Genomic DNA, 16,818 nt, shown 5'->3' on the forward strand with positions numbered 1-16,818 from the left:
TGATACTTTTATCTTTCTGATACTGTGGTAAGCTTCAAAGTAGCAACTCTTTAGAAAATATTGATACATGACCCTGTCAATAATATTTGTCATTAAAATATCTGGCCCCCAAATTTGGGAATTAACAAACTTTATCCATCTCTCACCTTGTATTTTAGGAACTTTAGAGGGTAAATAGGTTGATTTATAGGACATATGTCTAGCCTGCCACTTTTCTGCTTTTATGTATGGTTTTCTGTGAATTTTTAGAAATGCTTCCTTACTGATCTTTTACATATATATATATATTTCTGTCCTTTCTACAGACCTTGTTTTTTCTTTCTCTTGTATATCAGTTATACCCAGAATCCATATATAACAATTTTTAGATTTACCATGGTAGTAGTTGCTTAATGATTCTAGTTTTGAGCCCCAGATAGTTGAAATGCTAGTGTACTTTTTAATTTTTATTTTGAAACAATTGTAAATTCACAGAAAGTTGCAAAAGTAGTTTTCCTCCATGATTACATCTTAAGGCACAATATCAGAAGCAGAAATTTGGTATTAGTATAATGAGTGTATGTAGTTCTGTGTATATTATCAAGTGTGCAGATTTTTGTAGCCACCACTGCAATGAAGATAATTATGCCATCACTACAGAGATATTCCTTATGCTACTCCTTTGTCACACATCCCTTCCTACCCCTAACTTCTGTAACCTTAGTAACCATTAATATGTTTTCCATCTCTGTAACTTTGGTATTTTGAAATAAATGCCCAGGTTTGCAGTTGCTGGGCTGTCTGGTAATTGCATGCTTAGGTTTTAACTTGGGTGGACTTGGCCTCCAGGTTACTCCCCTGCGGTAGTAGGCAGTTGAAATGTTTTTTCAGTTCGTTTAGTGTCATCTGGGTTGTTTGGAGTCTACCTTACAAAGGTGTAGTTCAAGGGTCAGCTAGAGATTTGGACCAAGTTTAAAGCAGATTTGGGGGCTTTCTCTCTTAGGCTCTCCAGTTTCCAGGATTCCCAGCCTCACTTCACAGTTTCTGACTTTGCCCTGTACTCTGTCTTCTGGTTCTTTGTGTCAGTATGGCAAATTTTTAGCCTTCCCCAGTGGTTCCAACCAATTAAGGCCTCTCTTTAAGAATAAATCCATAAAAACATGACTGTTACCTAGTGTCATTCCCTCTTTTCCTCCAGATTCTGCCTACTTTTCATATCTCTCCAGTGTTTTCAGGCAGAGTTTTTTTTATAGTTCATCTGAGAGTTGTAGTTGTTACCTGAAGAAGGATTAGCCCAATAAGAGATACTTATTTGCCATTTCTCAAACTGGACCTATTGTGTGTTCTTTTTAATTTTATACAAACGACAGCTTATCATTCTTTGTCTTTTTTTAACTTAATGTGTAATGGAGATTGTTTCCTTTCCATATATGTAATGATACTTTGTTTTTACAATTATATAATTATCCACTATATGGGTATACTCTATTCAACAAGTTACACTGTTGATGGACACTTGGTTTGTTCCCATTTTTTGCTATTTTAACATTGTTGCATTATGCATCCTTGAGCATAAGGCATTTTGCATATGTGCAAGCATTTTTGGATTAATTCTTAGAAGTAGAATTTTCAGATTGCCCTACATAGAGATTGCTTTGATTTATGCTTCCATCAACATTGTATGGGAATGACAGTTTTCTCCCCCACACACTCACCAACTCAGTATTAAATTTTTTTTATTTTTGTCCATCTGTACATTTTTACAAATGACTTTTCATATGCTTTTCTCTTATGAGTCTAGTTAAGCATCTTTTAGTATGTGTAAAAGCCATTTACATTTTCTTCTGTGAACTTCTCTTTTACATCCTTTGCCCATTTTTCTTTTGGGATTTTGGTCTTTTTTTATTTGCAGGAACTTTTCATATATTAAGCATATTTGTTCTTTGTCATATGTTGCCATAACTTTTTCCTGTTTTTTCATTTGTGTTTGACTTGGTTTTCATTTGTGTTTGACTTGGTTTCAAATGCCATCTTTAATAGTTTGGTTTTACCTCGAAGGAGCTTTTTATTTAGTCAAATGTATGTGGTTTTTTTGTTTTTGTTTTGTTGTTGTTTTAATTTATTTCATTTTTAATTTTTATGGCTGTGTTGGGTCTTCGTTTCTGTGTGAGGGCTTTCTCTAGTGGCAGCAAGCAGGGGCCACTCTTCATCGTGGTGCGCGGGCCTCTCACTATCACGGCCTCTCCTGTTGCGGAGCACAGGCTCCAGACGCACAGGCTCAGTAGTTGTGGCTCACAGACCTAGTTGCTCTGCAGCATGTGGGATCTTCCCAGACCAGGGCTCGAACCCGTGTCCCCTGCATTGTCAGGCAGATTCTCAACCACTGTGCCACCAGGGAAGCCCCTCAAATGTATGTTTTATTTTATGATATTTGAGTTATGAGTTGTATTTAGAGAAACCCTTCCCCGTTTCTGCATCAAAAATGTTCACCTGTATCTTTTTCTAGTGCTTTTTTGGTGTTATTTATTATGTTTAAATTTTTTATCAATATAAATTTAAATTTTATCTTGGAAGAAGAAAAGTAGAAACGATGTAACCTTTCTGTTCTTATTTTGACAGGTGACTTCTGTCATCTTAGCATATGAAAATATTTTAAATGTTTGTATTCAAACCTACCGATACTGTAATTCATGGTTTCTGCCTTTGGTGTCAGCTTAGGCTTTCTCCAGCCTCCAAATTATATAACTACTCACCTTTATTTTATTTTTGATACTTTCAGTATTTTTTATATTTAAATCTTTAATGAACTTAAAGTATTTTGGCATATGGTGAATTGGTACCAAGCTTTTTTCCATCCAGTCAGCTAGCCTGTTGTTCTGTTACTATTTATTTTTTAATTTTTTTGTGGTATGTGGGCCTCTTACTGCTGTGGCCTCTCCCATTGCGGAGTACAGGCTCCGGACGTGCAGGCTCAGCAGCCATGGCTCACGGGCCCAGCCGCTCTGCGGCATGTGGGATCTTCCTGGACCGGGGCACGAACCTGTGTCCCCTGCATCGGCAGGTGGACTCTCAACCACTGTGCCACCAGGGAAGCCCTGTTACTATTTATTGAATCATTTCCTCACAAATTTCAAATGCCATCTTTAATAGTTTCAATTTTTATGTATAGAATGATTCTTTTACTTGTCTTTTATTTCATTAATTGCTCAGGTCTGTACCAATTCCATACTGTCAATTACTTGAAAAATAAAAACAGTCAGGAAGGCTTGCTTTAAAAGATACGAACATGTATTATAAATCTAAAATATTTCTGGCTATTCTTATATTCTTTTAAGAGCTTTAAACACACATGGTAATTTTTTTAATGTATAAATTAATTTGCAGGCAATTAACATTTTTTACCTTTAACATTCTCATCTAGGAACGTGGTATATCTTTCCATTTGCTAGTGTTTCGTGTTACTCAGTTGATTTTTATAGTTACAATAGTATATATAGTGTGTACCATTATTGTAAAATATGATTGTGTACTTCAAAAAGACTAGAAAGATATAAAGTAAGATATTAAGTGGTTATCTCTGGCTGCCCAAATGATGGGTGATTTGGGGTGTTTATTTTCTTGGTGCTTGTTTTTTCAAAGGTCTAGTATGTATAATTTTCTTATAATTAGAGAATCACAATTCCCAAAACACTAATTACTAATTGTAAAGTGCTTTAAGTGTAGCAATGTTTTAAATACATATAAATATTTCTAATGAAAAACACATTTATGTTGGTAAATACCACCTAAAAATAAAAATCACTCAAAGCTGTTTTTTTTCTGAATAAAAATATAACTTTAATTGTCCAAAATAATTTGAAATGGTGGCTTGCATAATTAAAGGTGACATCAAAAATTGGGAAAAATGTATTGATTTATATTAGTTTTTCTTAACAGCAGAGATTTTAAAATCAGTGTTCATATTTTAAATAATGTAGAGTAGAATTATTTTCCTGCTTGACCATAAACTAGTCGTTTAATTAACATCTAGTACATTCTGATCTGATAAGCCTCATAGCCTAATATGGAATGCAGAGATAGTCACTTATACTATTTAACCATAATCTCTTCACAGTGTAGATTTTTGGACAAGGTGACTATTCAAGAAGAAAAAGAAGATATTTGTGAAGTTTGCAAAAGGTCTGTAACATAACTTTTAATTACATAATGTTAAAATAGTCATTCATGTAATTTGTATCTTGAGCATACTTTTCATTCTCTCCTGTATATACTTGGGCTACTATGCTGTAAACAGTACATGGGTATTATTTAAGTAATGTGTCAGGTGTATACAGACGTCAGGGATATTGTAAGTTACCTTAAAGCTATCACTAAGTGTTTGGAGCCATTAAAATATTTTTTGAGGGAGGAATGAGGAATAGTGATAAAATAAAAGAAAAAAAGATGTGTATGTGACTTCTATGAAGGTAAGACTAGCTGAAATCAGATGAACATTGCAATTTGCAGGTATCTTCTATGTCTGCAGCGATTAGTACTGAGAGCTACAGTACACTCACTGGAACATATACAGATACCAAATTTAGATTTAGAGGACACCTTGGAGGTCATTTGATCCACCCCCCACACCTATTTTGCTGTTGAGGCAAGGCACAGTCAGGTCAGGTGACAATTATGTTCACGTTCTTTTATGTTAAGACAGTGTTTTTCAAAGTGTGGTCCTTGGAGCAGCTGCATCATGTGGGAACTTGTCATAAATATAAATTATTTGTTCCCACCCCTGACCCACTGAATCAGAAACTCTGGAAATGGGGCCCATCAATCTGTGTTTCAACAAAGTCACCAACTAATCCTGCTACATGTTCAAGTTTGAGAACCATTATGTTAAAGAAAAGCCTAGGTAAGAATTAGATTGGCATAGAAGCCCGTATGGTTCATGCCCACTTGAAGATCTTAAAAAGAAAATGTGACATGGTTAACTTTTTTTTTCCCTATTAAAAACATTTTGCTTACAAGCTAAATAGTTGCAACCTGCAGAGTTTTGTCATCACCTTGGCTCTACCATAATGACCAGGAGTGTGACATTGGGTAAGTCACCACATTACCCTGGGTTTCATTACCCAATCAAAATAAGATAATTTTTCTTGATAATCTTTTCCATCTATAAAATTCCATAATTCATATTTGTTTGTTTTATGTTACTGCTTTTATTTTGTTTTATTTGGAGGGGGTATGATAATTGCACATATCAATGATATCCCAAGTTGGGGAGAGAAACAAATATTTTTGTGTGAAATTATTGAACTCCCATCAGTGCTACTAGGTTTCAACTGTTATAAGCATTGGCCCCTTTTCTTACTATTTTTACTCTCTGCTGGCCAAGGGAACCCCAGCTGAAAAAGCTTTATTAGAATTGTGTTTAAGGTAAAATACTGTAGTATCTGAATGAGGGTATAAGTCTTTCTCCGAAAAAGTAAATTCATTTATATCTAATAGCTCTGAGGTACTTTCCACCCTCTCCCTTGCTTAAGTTATTTATTTTTCTAGGTTAAGTGACCTCCAGATTAAGGGGTTTTTTTTAATTGGCTATATAGGATCTCACATATTAGAACACAGTCACAGCTGTTTAAATCAGTAGCCTAGAACAATACATTTCTTATACCTTCTTCCCAAAGGAAGGTCTCAAGTACATGTATAAATTTATTATATATACATGACCTGAAGAATAACTTACAATTCATTTATTTTATTGCACTATTAATAGAATCATTGCATGATCTTCTCTGGATTTGGATGCTAGTCCAGTTCCTCCTCAAACCTTTTGTCTGACATGATCAGAAATACTTCGCTCTAGTTTTAACCCCACCACCCCACTTTTACCCATACCCTAGCCATTTAACAAGTATCAGTTTTCTAGTTAAGAAGGCAGGAACAACCTATTGAAAATACTGAAGAATCAGTACATGATGGTAGTACACAGCATAGTATGTAGACTACATCAATACTATCATTAGGATGTGTTTCTACTTATTTGATTCTCATTACTTTATGTTTTTAGAATAAATTTAAATTCTGATTTTGGGTTTTCTCACACAGCAGCGATTCTAAAAATACAGATAATGTGGTTGGTGAATGTCAGTTGGCAGGGCTGGGCCCCAAACCTCTGTGCTTATCAGTGCCAGTGCCACCTTTGAATCTAAGTGCTCACCAGGAAGACACATTACTGAAGCCCTGGATGAATGGTACGATTTTCTTAGTAAAATTCTGTTGGCTTTTGATAATATAGAAATGATACAGGAGATTTTTCCACCCAAAACAAAAAAGTTGAGAAAGAAATTGAGGGAATTCCCAGGCGGCAGTCCAGTGGTTAGGACTCTGCACATCCACTGCAGGGGGCACAAGTTCAATCCCTGGTCAGTGAACTAAGATCCTGCAAGCTGTGTGGCAGGGCCCCCCAAAAAAAAGAAGAGAAAAAAATTGAAATAAGTATAGAATATGCTAAGATTAGAAGGTTTGTGTACCTTTAGTTAGTACTTTTGATGGAGCAACTTCTGAGATATCTATATTTATGCAATAGTGTTAGTATAGGTAAATTATAGTCTATACCTAAAATATTCATATTTTAAGTGAGTGTTTTAGAAATTTAGAATGTAGTTTAGAATTTGTGTCTTTTTCGATAATTCATAATGCTGTGAAAAAATAAACTAGATTGAAGAATTAATTTAGAAACAATAAAATCCTGTTGTGTATGTAGCTCACACCTAACTCTTCTGGACTTCCCATTACTGACTTCATGCTGCCTGGTGTTGTGTACTGTAGCAGCAAGCCCATGATGATCACGTGTTTTATCTTAAAAAGCTTTACCGGTTTCATAATGAAAAGTACTGCAAAGCTATGCAGCAAAAACGTCAGCTTGTCCCAAATTATATCTGGATGCTGCCAAAATGAAAAGTGAAATTGCTTAAGATAAAAACATTTTTGTGTTATCTTTAGAAAAAATAATTTTTAAATGTCCTATTTCTCATTTTAAAAGACTAACATTAAGGGATAATGATCCCTGGTATAATAGTCAGCTCGGGCTGCCATAACAAAATGCCACAGACTGGGTGGCTTAAACAACAGATATTCATTTCACACAGTTCTGGAAGCTAGAAGTCCAAGATCAAGTTTCTGGTAGAGTTCAGTTTCTGGCTGTCTTCCTGGCTTACAGACGGCAGCCTTTTCACTAAGTCCTCACATGGCCTTTCCTTGGTGCATGTACGTGCGGGGGGCGGGGAGAGAGAGAGAGAGAGAGAAAGCTCTCTGGTGTCTCTTATAAAAACATTGATTCTATCAGATCAGGGCCTCATTTTTACAACCCCATTTAGCCTTAATTACTTCTGCAAAAGGCCCTAACTCCAAATACAGTCACTTTGGGGGTTAAGGCTTCAATATATGAATTGGGGGGAGACACAGTCGGTCCATAGCACCTGGGTTTGTCAGTAGTTTTCTTCCCTAAGAAAGGTTTATTGTGTGTAATATTTGTCTGTTTAACTTACAATCATTTGAATATAGTACTCAATTCTGCTGTGTAAGGCTTTTAAGAAAGCATCTTTAGCTTATAATGAGTTTAAAATGTTAAGTTCAGATCTAGACATCCTTAAGGAACACCTAAGATGTAAATTACTGTATATTTCACAGGAACATACCACAGCAGCAGACCTTGAACTGAGCACAAGAAGTCCAAAGTGAAATATTAAAGCAGATAGTAGTAGTCATCTGTTTGATTGTTATGAAAGGAATAAGTTGTAACATATTGGAATGTAATGTCATTCTTAATCATTTCTAGATTTCAGATTTCCAGGAAAACATTCTCTTCTAAAACCGCAGGATCCTGAAATTTGTGAAATATTTAAGAGGGAAAAAACTATAGGGGTAAGCGCCCCATTAAAAAAAATAATAATAATCTTATAAGCTTGTGCTTTGGGGCTTTCTGATTAATTTCCCTATCATCATTTAAGCAGTTCTGGACATTTTATGGATTTTAAATGGGGGTTGGTGGTAAGGGACAGAAAATGGGTAGCGATTCAGAGGATATTCACAAACAGTATAACAGGTTTAAGGCAGAGGGTGGGGGATGGGATATCCAAAACAGAAAATACAGGATGAATAGTTCCCTGTGATGAAGGAGAAAGCTAGTGATATAAAGCAGTTGATAGGAAAAGCCTGTTGTAAAAAGCTTTCACTCATTGCCTTTTTCCAGTAATCAGAAAAGCTAAGGAGATTTTTGGTTCTAATAAATGCATCTGAAATATGCATATTATTACAGAATTAACTTTTTATACAAGTTAAAAGGGCAGGCACATGAGAAGGAGGAGGGAAAGTATAAACTTTTAAAACCACGTAAAGTAAAATGGTAGTAACTTTGATGAAATATGAAAGTTTTACACTAAAGGAAATTGCAGAAATTCAGACAAATAACTTTAAATTGATTTTTTTTCATAATTTTTAAAAATATAAATGGTTTGGAGTTACTTTTTATCAAGTCAGCAAACAATTTATCGTGATACTTTTTTGGATGTTTAATATTTCTGATTGTTTCAAATACTTTCTCACTTGATTGCAGTAAGTGTTTTACAATTAACACAGAAAGGGAATTTGTCTAATTTTCTAGGTGTTCCAGAAGTCCCTAGGGTTGATGATACCCCATAGATATTGCAAATTTCATTTTAATACATTACGTGGCTGTGAGCGATCACAGTGCAAGTTTGCTCACGTGCCTGAGCAAGGGGATGAAAAGGTAAAATATGTTAAGTATTTGAAGTAGAGATTGTTTTAATAACCATCTCAGTCATATGTTTTAATTCAGATTTTCATCAACTCCTAATATATGAGCTTTGCCTGATTTTGTGCTTTACATAAATGGAATCATACAATTTGTATTCTTTTGTTTCTGGCTGCTTTTGCTCAACATTTTTGAGATTCATCTGTACTTTTTTACTTAATTGTAGATGCTTCTTTCTCATTGCTGTATAATATTAAATATTCCATTGTATGAGTATATCAAAATGTTTTTTGTTGATAAATACTGCTTTTGATGGGTGATTTTTAAATTTGGTAAATACAGTAGTGTTCTGCATGTCTTTTGGTGAACATATGAACACATTCTGATGGGTTATACTTAAAACTGGAATTATTGGGTCAAAGGGTCTACATATATTCAGCTTTAGTAGATACTGCCAGATTTCCAAAGTGGTTTACCAAATTACACTCTAACCAGCAATGTTTGAGAGTTCTGGTTGCTTTACATCCTCACCAGCTCTTGGTGTTATCAGCCTTTTAATTTAAGCCATTCTAGTGGGTGGGGAGTGATACTCTCCCTAGTGATTGATGAAGTTGAGCATCTTTCAAAATGTTTGTTAGGTGTTTGAATATCCCCTTTCTGTAAATATCTAAATATTTTGCCTATATTCTAGAGGATTGTCTTTTTCTCATCCATCTTAAGAATTCTGTATATATTTTAGATACAAATGCTTTGTTGGATATACGTATTGCAAATAACTTTTACTACTTTACAAGTTGCCTTTTCACCCTTTTATTTTTTTAATTTTTTTTGGAGTATAGTTGATTTAGAATGTTGTGTTAGTTTCATGTGTACAGCAAAGTAAATCAGTTATATATATATACATATATCCACTCTTTTTTAGATTCTTTTCACATATAGGTCATTACAGAGTATTGAGTAGAGTTCCCTGTGCTGTACAGTAGGTGCTTATTAGTTATCTATTTTATATATAGTAGTATGTATATGACAATCCCAATCTCCCAATTTATCCCTTCCCCTCCCCTTTTCCCCCTGGTAAGCCGTAAGTTTGTTTTCTACATCTGTGACTCTATTTCTATTTTGTAAATAAGTTCATTTGTACCATTTTTTTAGATTCCACATATAAGCATATTTGTCTTTCTGTTTCTGACTTACTACACTTAGTATGATCATCTCTAGTTGCATCCATCTTGCTGCAAATAGCATTATTTCATTCTTTTTTATGGCTGAGTAATATTCCATTGTCTATATGTACCACATCTTCTTTATCCACTCCTCTGCCATAGGACATTTAGATTGCTTCCATGTCTTGGCTATTGTAAATAATGCTGCAGTGAATGTTGGGGTGCATGTATCTTTTCAATTTATGATTTTCTCCAGATATATGCCCAGGAGGGGGATTGCTGGATCATATGGTAGTTCTATATTTAGTTTTTTAAGGAACCTCCATACTGTGCTCCATAATGGTACCAATTTACATTCCATCAACAGGCCTTTTCACCCTTTTATTTTATTTATTTATTTATTTATTTTTGCTTAGTTAAATCTCTAATTTTATTTTATTTTAACATCTTTATTGGAGTATAATTGCTTTACATTGTTGTGTTAGTTGCTGCTGTATAACACAGTGAATCAGCTATACGTACACATATATCCCCATATACCTTCCCTCTTGCGTCTCCCTCCCACTCTCCCTATCCCACCCCTCTAGGTGGTCACAAAGCACGAGCTGATCTCCCTGTGCTATGCGGCTGCTTCCCACTAGCTATCTGTTTTACATTTGGTGGTGTATATATGTCATTGCCACTCTCTCACTTCGTCTCAGCTTACCCTTCCCCCTCCCTGTGTCCTCAGGTCCATTCTCTGTGTCTGTGTCTTTATTCCTGTCCTGTCCCTAGGTTCTTCAGAACCGTTTTTTCAGATTCCATATATATGTATTAGCATATGGTATTTGTTTTTCTCTTTCTGACTTACTTCACTCTGTATGACGGACTGTAGGTCCATCCACCTCACTACAAATAATTCAATTTCGTTTCTTTTTATGGCTGAGTAATATTCCATTATATATATATGCCACATCTTCTTTATCCATTCATCTGTCAATGGACACTTAGGTTGCTTCCATGTCCTGGCTATTGTAAATAGAGCTGCAGTGAACATTGTGGTACATGACTCTTTTTGAATTATGGTTTTCTTAGGGTATATGCCCAGTAGTGGGATTGCTGGGTCATATGGTAGTTCTATTTGTAGTTTTTTAAGGAACCTCCATACTATTCTCCATAGCGGCTGTATCAATTTACATTCCTACCAACAGTGCAAGAGGGTTCCCTTTTCTCCACACCCTCTCCAGCATTGATTGATTGTAGATTTTTTGATGATGCCCATTCTGACCGGCGTGAGGTGATACCTCATTGTAGTTTTGATTTGCTTTTCTCTAATGATTAGTGATGCTGAGCATCCTTTCATGTGTTTGTTGGCAATCTGTATATCTTCTTTGGAGAAATATCCATTTAGGTCTTCTGCCCATTTTTGAATTGGGTTGTTTGTTTTTTTGATATTGAGCTGCATGAGCTGCTTGTATATTTTGGAGATTAATCCTTTGTCAGTTGCTTCATTTGCAAATATTTTCTCCCATTCTGAGGGTTGTCTTTTTGTCTTGTTTGTGGTTTCCTTTGCTGTGCAAAAGCTTTTAAGTTTCATTAGGTTCCGTTTGTTTATTTTTGTTTTTATTTCCATTACTCTAGGAGGTGGGTCAAACTTTTCACCCTTTTAAAAGTGTCTTTGGTAAACAAAATTATTAATCTTTATATAGTCCAATCTTATATATTTTTTTCCCTTTTATGGTGTTGACTTTTTACATGCTGTTCAAGAAAGCTTTGCCAAGATCATGAAGATGTTCTTTTATGTTTTTCCTTCAAAAGTTTTCTTGTCTTGTCTGATATTTACATTTAGAACTCTAAGCCATCTAGAATTAATTTTTGTTTAGGATGTGAGAAGGTCTAGATACATATTTTTTCCCATGTGTATCTCCAGGTGACCCCAAACCATCCTTTCCCCCACTGCACTGCAGTATCACCATGTCATAAATCAGCTGATTGTGTATGAGTGGGTCTAGTTATAGGATCTCTGTTCTAATCCATTGGTCCATGTGTTTCTCCTTATACCAGTAAAAGAAGTCCTCCCTTCCCCAGTTGATTGCTAATCTTGACTCTGTTTCCTAGGCTATTTCTTTGACAGAGATTCTCTGAATAAGATTTTTGTAATGAATTCAACATACATTTCAAATCTTAGTTAACCTAACATCAGCTTCTTTATTCCATTGCTTTCAATTGACTTAAAAAAATTGGAATAAGCAAAAAGATAGGACTGAAATTTGTGTAGATTTTATGAAATATAAAAAGGTAATTTTACATTTTTCGTGACTTTTATAGGTTTGTATGGATGTGTTTAAGAAATATATAAGTATCAACGAGCTTTGTTTGCTACAACGTGCAGGTATGAGACAATGGAATGATTACTATGAATTTATTAATACAAGAGTTTCAAACAATATGCTATTGTCTTAATAGTTTGAAAGTAAATTCAGTACTTTTGAGTATGAAAACTGAATGCCTTAGAGTAGCTCTCTTGGTGTTAGAAAGGATTAATAATAAGTGTGGCATTTTGGTTAATACAAAAAGTATAATCCACCTAACACTGTAATTCCCTCACATACTAATATTTTTGTGACATAGAAATTTTATTTACAGTTGTAAGACAGGAAAAAAGATATTAATTGGCTTAAAATCTTTCTGAAGGGATCTTTGAGAAGCTGTATCTTCCTTACTTATTAGCCCTTTTCTTTTTACACTATCCCTTGTAGCCAGTGCACCATCCATCGTTCTGTGCAGTTCCCTAAATAGGGCATGCTGTGTTATAATAGAGAGGGCACTGCTGTCTCTACCCAGGATCCCTTTCTTTTATCCCACTTCCCCATAGCAAAGACCTATTCATCTTTCAAAGCTTACTCATAGGAAATAGGATAATCTCCTCTATTAGGCCCTTATCTGACTCCACAGCCTCATCCCATTCCCTGCTCCCATCTCCCCCTACTACATTGTGAGCCCCAAGAGGAAGGGACCAAGCTTTACATTTGTCACCCTGACACAGCCACCAAAACCACATAGTATTATGGTAACAGAGCATCATATTCATCTGCTTAAAATCTCATCTAGCTAAAAACAAAATCTCTGACAAGTTTGTTTTGCTGGTGATATCATCTCCTCTAAGGATTAGAGGAAGCATATGAGGGAACTGGTAATCTGGACTTAATCCAGCTGTAGCAAAGAGGAGGTAGTTAAAGTAGAAGTAATAGGAGCCTATACAGGGAATATACCTGTCACCTGACACGTTGTGATAACCAAGGAGGAGAAGCTACATATGGTTAGATATGGATGAACATTTATATTCCAGAAATAATTCCATAACATATATGGAAGAAAAGAGGATGACGTGGGAAAAATGCGAAACTCCCCAAAACATAATTCTGGTTGTGTGAATATCCAGTATGGGAAAAGGAAAAATATATGTTTATTCAGTTATAAAACAATAAATACAGAAAACAAAAATAAAAACCTATAATGAAGAATAAGTGCAGGAAGTTGGCAAAAACCTATATAAATTACGTTTGATGTGCAAATAGAAAGTTAGATCAGCAGAACAGATAGATAGCTCAGAATAAACTTGATATTATGTATAAAGAGGTTTAGTGTTTAGAAAGACCATAGGGTTTGGGAAGGAAGACTCATTTTATGAATGATGTTAGGAAAACTGGATAGCAACTTAGAAAGAGAAACTCTGAATATCACTGGTATAAAGTATAGATCTAACCGCTCAGGCCCTACAGAGAGGCCCCAGGGACCACCTAGTTCACAAGGGGAGGTACTGAGAGGGTGGGACTCCCCATTACCCTATTTAACCATAAGTTCATTTTTATCTGTTTTATATTTAAATTTCCACATAAAATTCTTTTTCCAGAAGTTGTTTGACTAAAAACATTGTGAAAAACTACTACTGCTTAGCATACACCAAAATGAATAATTGTAGTATGTTGGTAATTCAGTAAAAAGAATTAACATTTTCAGTCAGATTTTTTTGGAAAGTTGATAATTTCTGTGGTTTAGAGTAATCAAAGGAAGCACAAAAGATAAAAATTTGTTTATATAAATGTAAACTGAAAAAGCTATTAGCTTCAAATATTTTAAAATATATGTATTCTGAGCTCCAGAGTTACCACATTATTGGATTCAAATGCCCACTTTTCAGTCAAAAAGTCATATGACATACAAAGAAATGAGCAAAATATGGCCTATTCAAAGGAAAAAATAAATCAACAGAAACTATCCTTGTAAAAGACCTGATGGCAGATAAATTAGACAGTGATTTTAAAACATTTGTCTTAAAGTTGCTTGAAGAACTAAAGAAGATGTGGGGAAAGTCAAGAAAATAATGTGTGAACAAAATGGAAATATCAGAGTGATAGGAAACCTAAAAAGAAACCAGAAAAATTCTGGAGTTGAAAAATACAATAACTGAAATGAAAAATTCACTAGAGGGATTCAAAGGCAGATTTGAGCAGGCAAAAGAATCAGATAACTTGAAGATAGGAGAGTGGAAATTATCAGGTCTGAGGGACAGAAAGAAAAATGTTTGAAGAAAAGTGAATACAGCCTGAGGAACATCATGAAACAGAACATTGTGGAAGTCTCAGAAGGAGAAGAGAAAGAGAAAAGGGTAGAGAGAATATTGAGCAAATAATGGCTGAAAACTTCCCAAATTTGATGAAAGTTGTAAATATAAATATCCAAGAAGCTCAGCAAACTCTAAGATGAACTCAAAGAGACACACACCAAGACACGTTTTAATCAAACTTTCAAAAGCCAGAGGCAAAGAGAGGATCTTGAAAGCAGCAAGAGAGAAGCAAATTATCACATACAAGGGATCCTCAATATGATTATAAGCAGATTTCTCATCAGAAACTTTGGAGGCCAGAAGGCAGTAGGCCAATATATTCAAAGTGCTACAAGAAAATATCTGTCAACCGAGAATCCTATATCTAGCAAAACTGTCCTTCAGAATTGAGGGATAAATTACTGATACGACATTCCCGGATAAACAAAAGCTGAGAGAATTTGTTTTCTTTAGACCTGCCCTTCAAGAAATGCTCAAGGGGGGCCTGCAAAGTGAAATGAAAGGGCATGAGACAGTAACCTGAGGTCATATGGAGAAATAAGGATCTCAATAAAAGTAAATACGTGGGTAGTTATAAAAGCTAGTATTATTGTAACAATGGTTTGTACTGTACTTTCTGGTTTTTACATGATTTAAGAAACTAATACCTTTAAAGAAAAGTATATTATTAGTGTAAAAACTAGTATTATTGTAAATTTGACTGGTAACTCCAAATCCTCTTTTCCATATTATTTAAGAGACTGATGCATTTGAAAGAACTGTTAATTAATGTTTTCGGGCACACAGTATATAAAAATGTAATTTGTTACGTTAGCAACTGAAAGGGGTGGGGATGGAGCTGTAAAGAAGCAGAGTTTTTGTATATTGTTGAAGTTAAGCTGGTATAAATCCCATGGTAACCTCAATAGCTATAGAATATGCACAAAAGGAAATGAAAAAGGAGTTAAAACTCACTCAAAAAATCAGCTAAACACAAAAGAAGAGAGTAATGCAGGAAATGAGGGACAAAAAAGCTATGAGACATACAGAAAACAAATAGCAAAATCAGAAGTAAGTCCTTCATTATCAGTAATTACTTTAAAAGTAAATGGATTAGGGCTTCCCTGGTGGCGCAGTGGTTGAGAGTCTGCCTGCCGATGCAGGGGACACGGGTTCGTGCCCTGGCCCGGGAAGATCCCACATGCTGCGGAGCTGCTGGGCTCATGAGCCATGGCCACTGAGCCTGCGTGTCCGGAGGCTGTGCTCTGCAGCGGGAGAGGCCACAACAGTGAGAGGCCCGCATACCGCAAAAAAAAAAAAAAAAAAAAAAGTAAATGGTTTAAATTCTCCATTCAAAAGACACAGATTGGCAGAATGAATAAAAACACATTATCCAATTACATGCTGTCTACAAAATTTTCACTAGAGCCAAAGGCAAATAGATTGAAAGTGAAATGATGGAAAAAATATTCTACACAAATAGTAACCAGAAGAGAGCAGGAGTGGCTATACTAATATTAGACAGAATAGACTTTAAATCAAAAAAGGTTACAAGAGACAAAGAAGGACATTATATATAGTAATGAAAGGTTCAGTATAGCAGCAGTATAAACGTTTATACCTAATGACAGACGATCAAAATACATAAAGCAAAAACTGGGCTTCCCTGGTGGCGCAGTGGCTGAGGGTCCACCTGCCAATGCAGGGGACACATGTTCGTGCCCCGGTCCGGGAAGATCCCACATGCCGCGGAGCAGCAGGGCCCGTGAGCCATGGCTGCTGAGCCTGCACGTCCGGAGCCTGTGCTCCACAACGGGAGAGGCCACACAGTGAGAGGCCTGCGTACCGCAAAAAAAAAAAATGTCATTACTTCCCAAGTGATCCCCAAGGAATCCCGAAATAATCTTGAAAAAGAAAAAACCTGGAGGACTCATACTTCCTATCTTGAAAACTTACTGCAGAGCTATAGTAATCAAAACAGTGTGGTACTGGCATAAAGACAGACATATAAAACAATGGACTAGAATAGACAGCTGGAATATAAAGCCTCACATATATGGTCAAATGATTTTTGAGAAGGATGCCAAGATCATTCACTAGTGAAAGGATAGTTTTTTAGTGCTGGGAAAACTAAATATCCACAAGCAAAAGAATAAAATTGGGCCCTTATCTAACACTATATACAAAAATTAGTTCAAAATTGATTAAAGACCTTAATGTAAGACCTACAACAATAAAACTCAGAAGAAAGCGCAAGGACAAAAGCATCACACATTGGATTTGGCAGTGATTTCTTGGATATGACACCAAAGACAATGGGAACAAAGAAA

The 16,818-nt window shown here is 35.4% G+C and overlaps 1 protein-coding gene across 1 annotated transcript in view; it reads left to right on the plus strand.

The window, feature by feature from the left end:
* TOPAZ1 (testis and ovary specific PAZ domain containing 1) overlaps positions 1-16,818 on the plus strand; it is a 65,977-nt gene that overhangs the window by 19,371 nt on the left and 29,788 nt on the right. Inside the window, 5 exon segments of the mRNA XM_032649025.1 lie at positions 4,094-4,158; positions 6,073-6,218; positions 7,805-7,890; positions 8,630-8,755; positions 12,211-12,274. Of these exon segments, the coding sequence (XP_032504916.1) occupies positions 4,094-4,158; positions 6,073-6,218; positions 7,805-7,890; positions 8,630-8,755; positions 12,211-12,274 (487 nt within the window).

Source organism: Phocoena sinus, chromosome 11, assembly GCF_008692025.1.
Source record: "Phocoena sinus isolate mPhoSin1 chromosome 11, mPhoSin1.pri, whole genome shotgun sequence".
Classification (NCBI taxonomy): Eukaryota; Metazoa; Chordata; class Mammalia; order Artiodactyla; family Phocoenidae; genus Phocoena; species Phocoena sinus.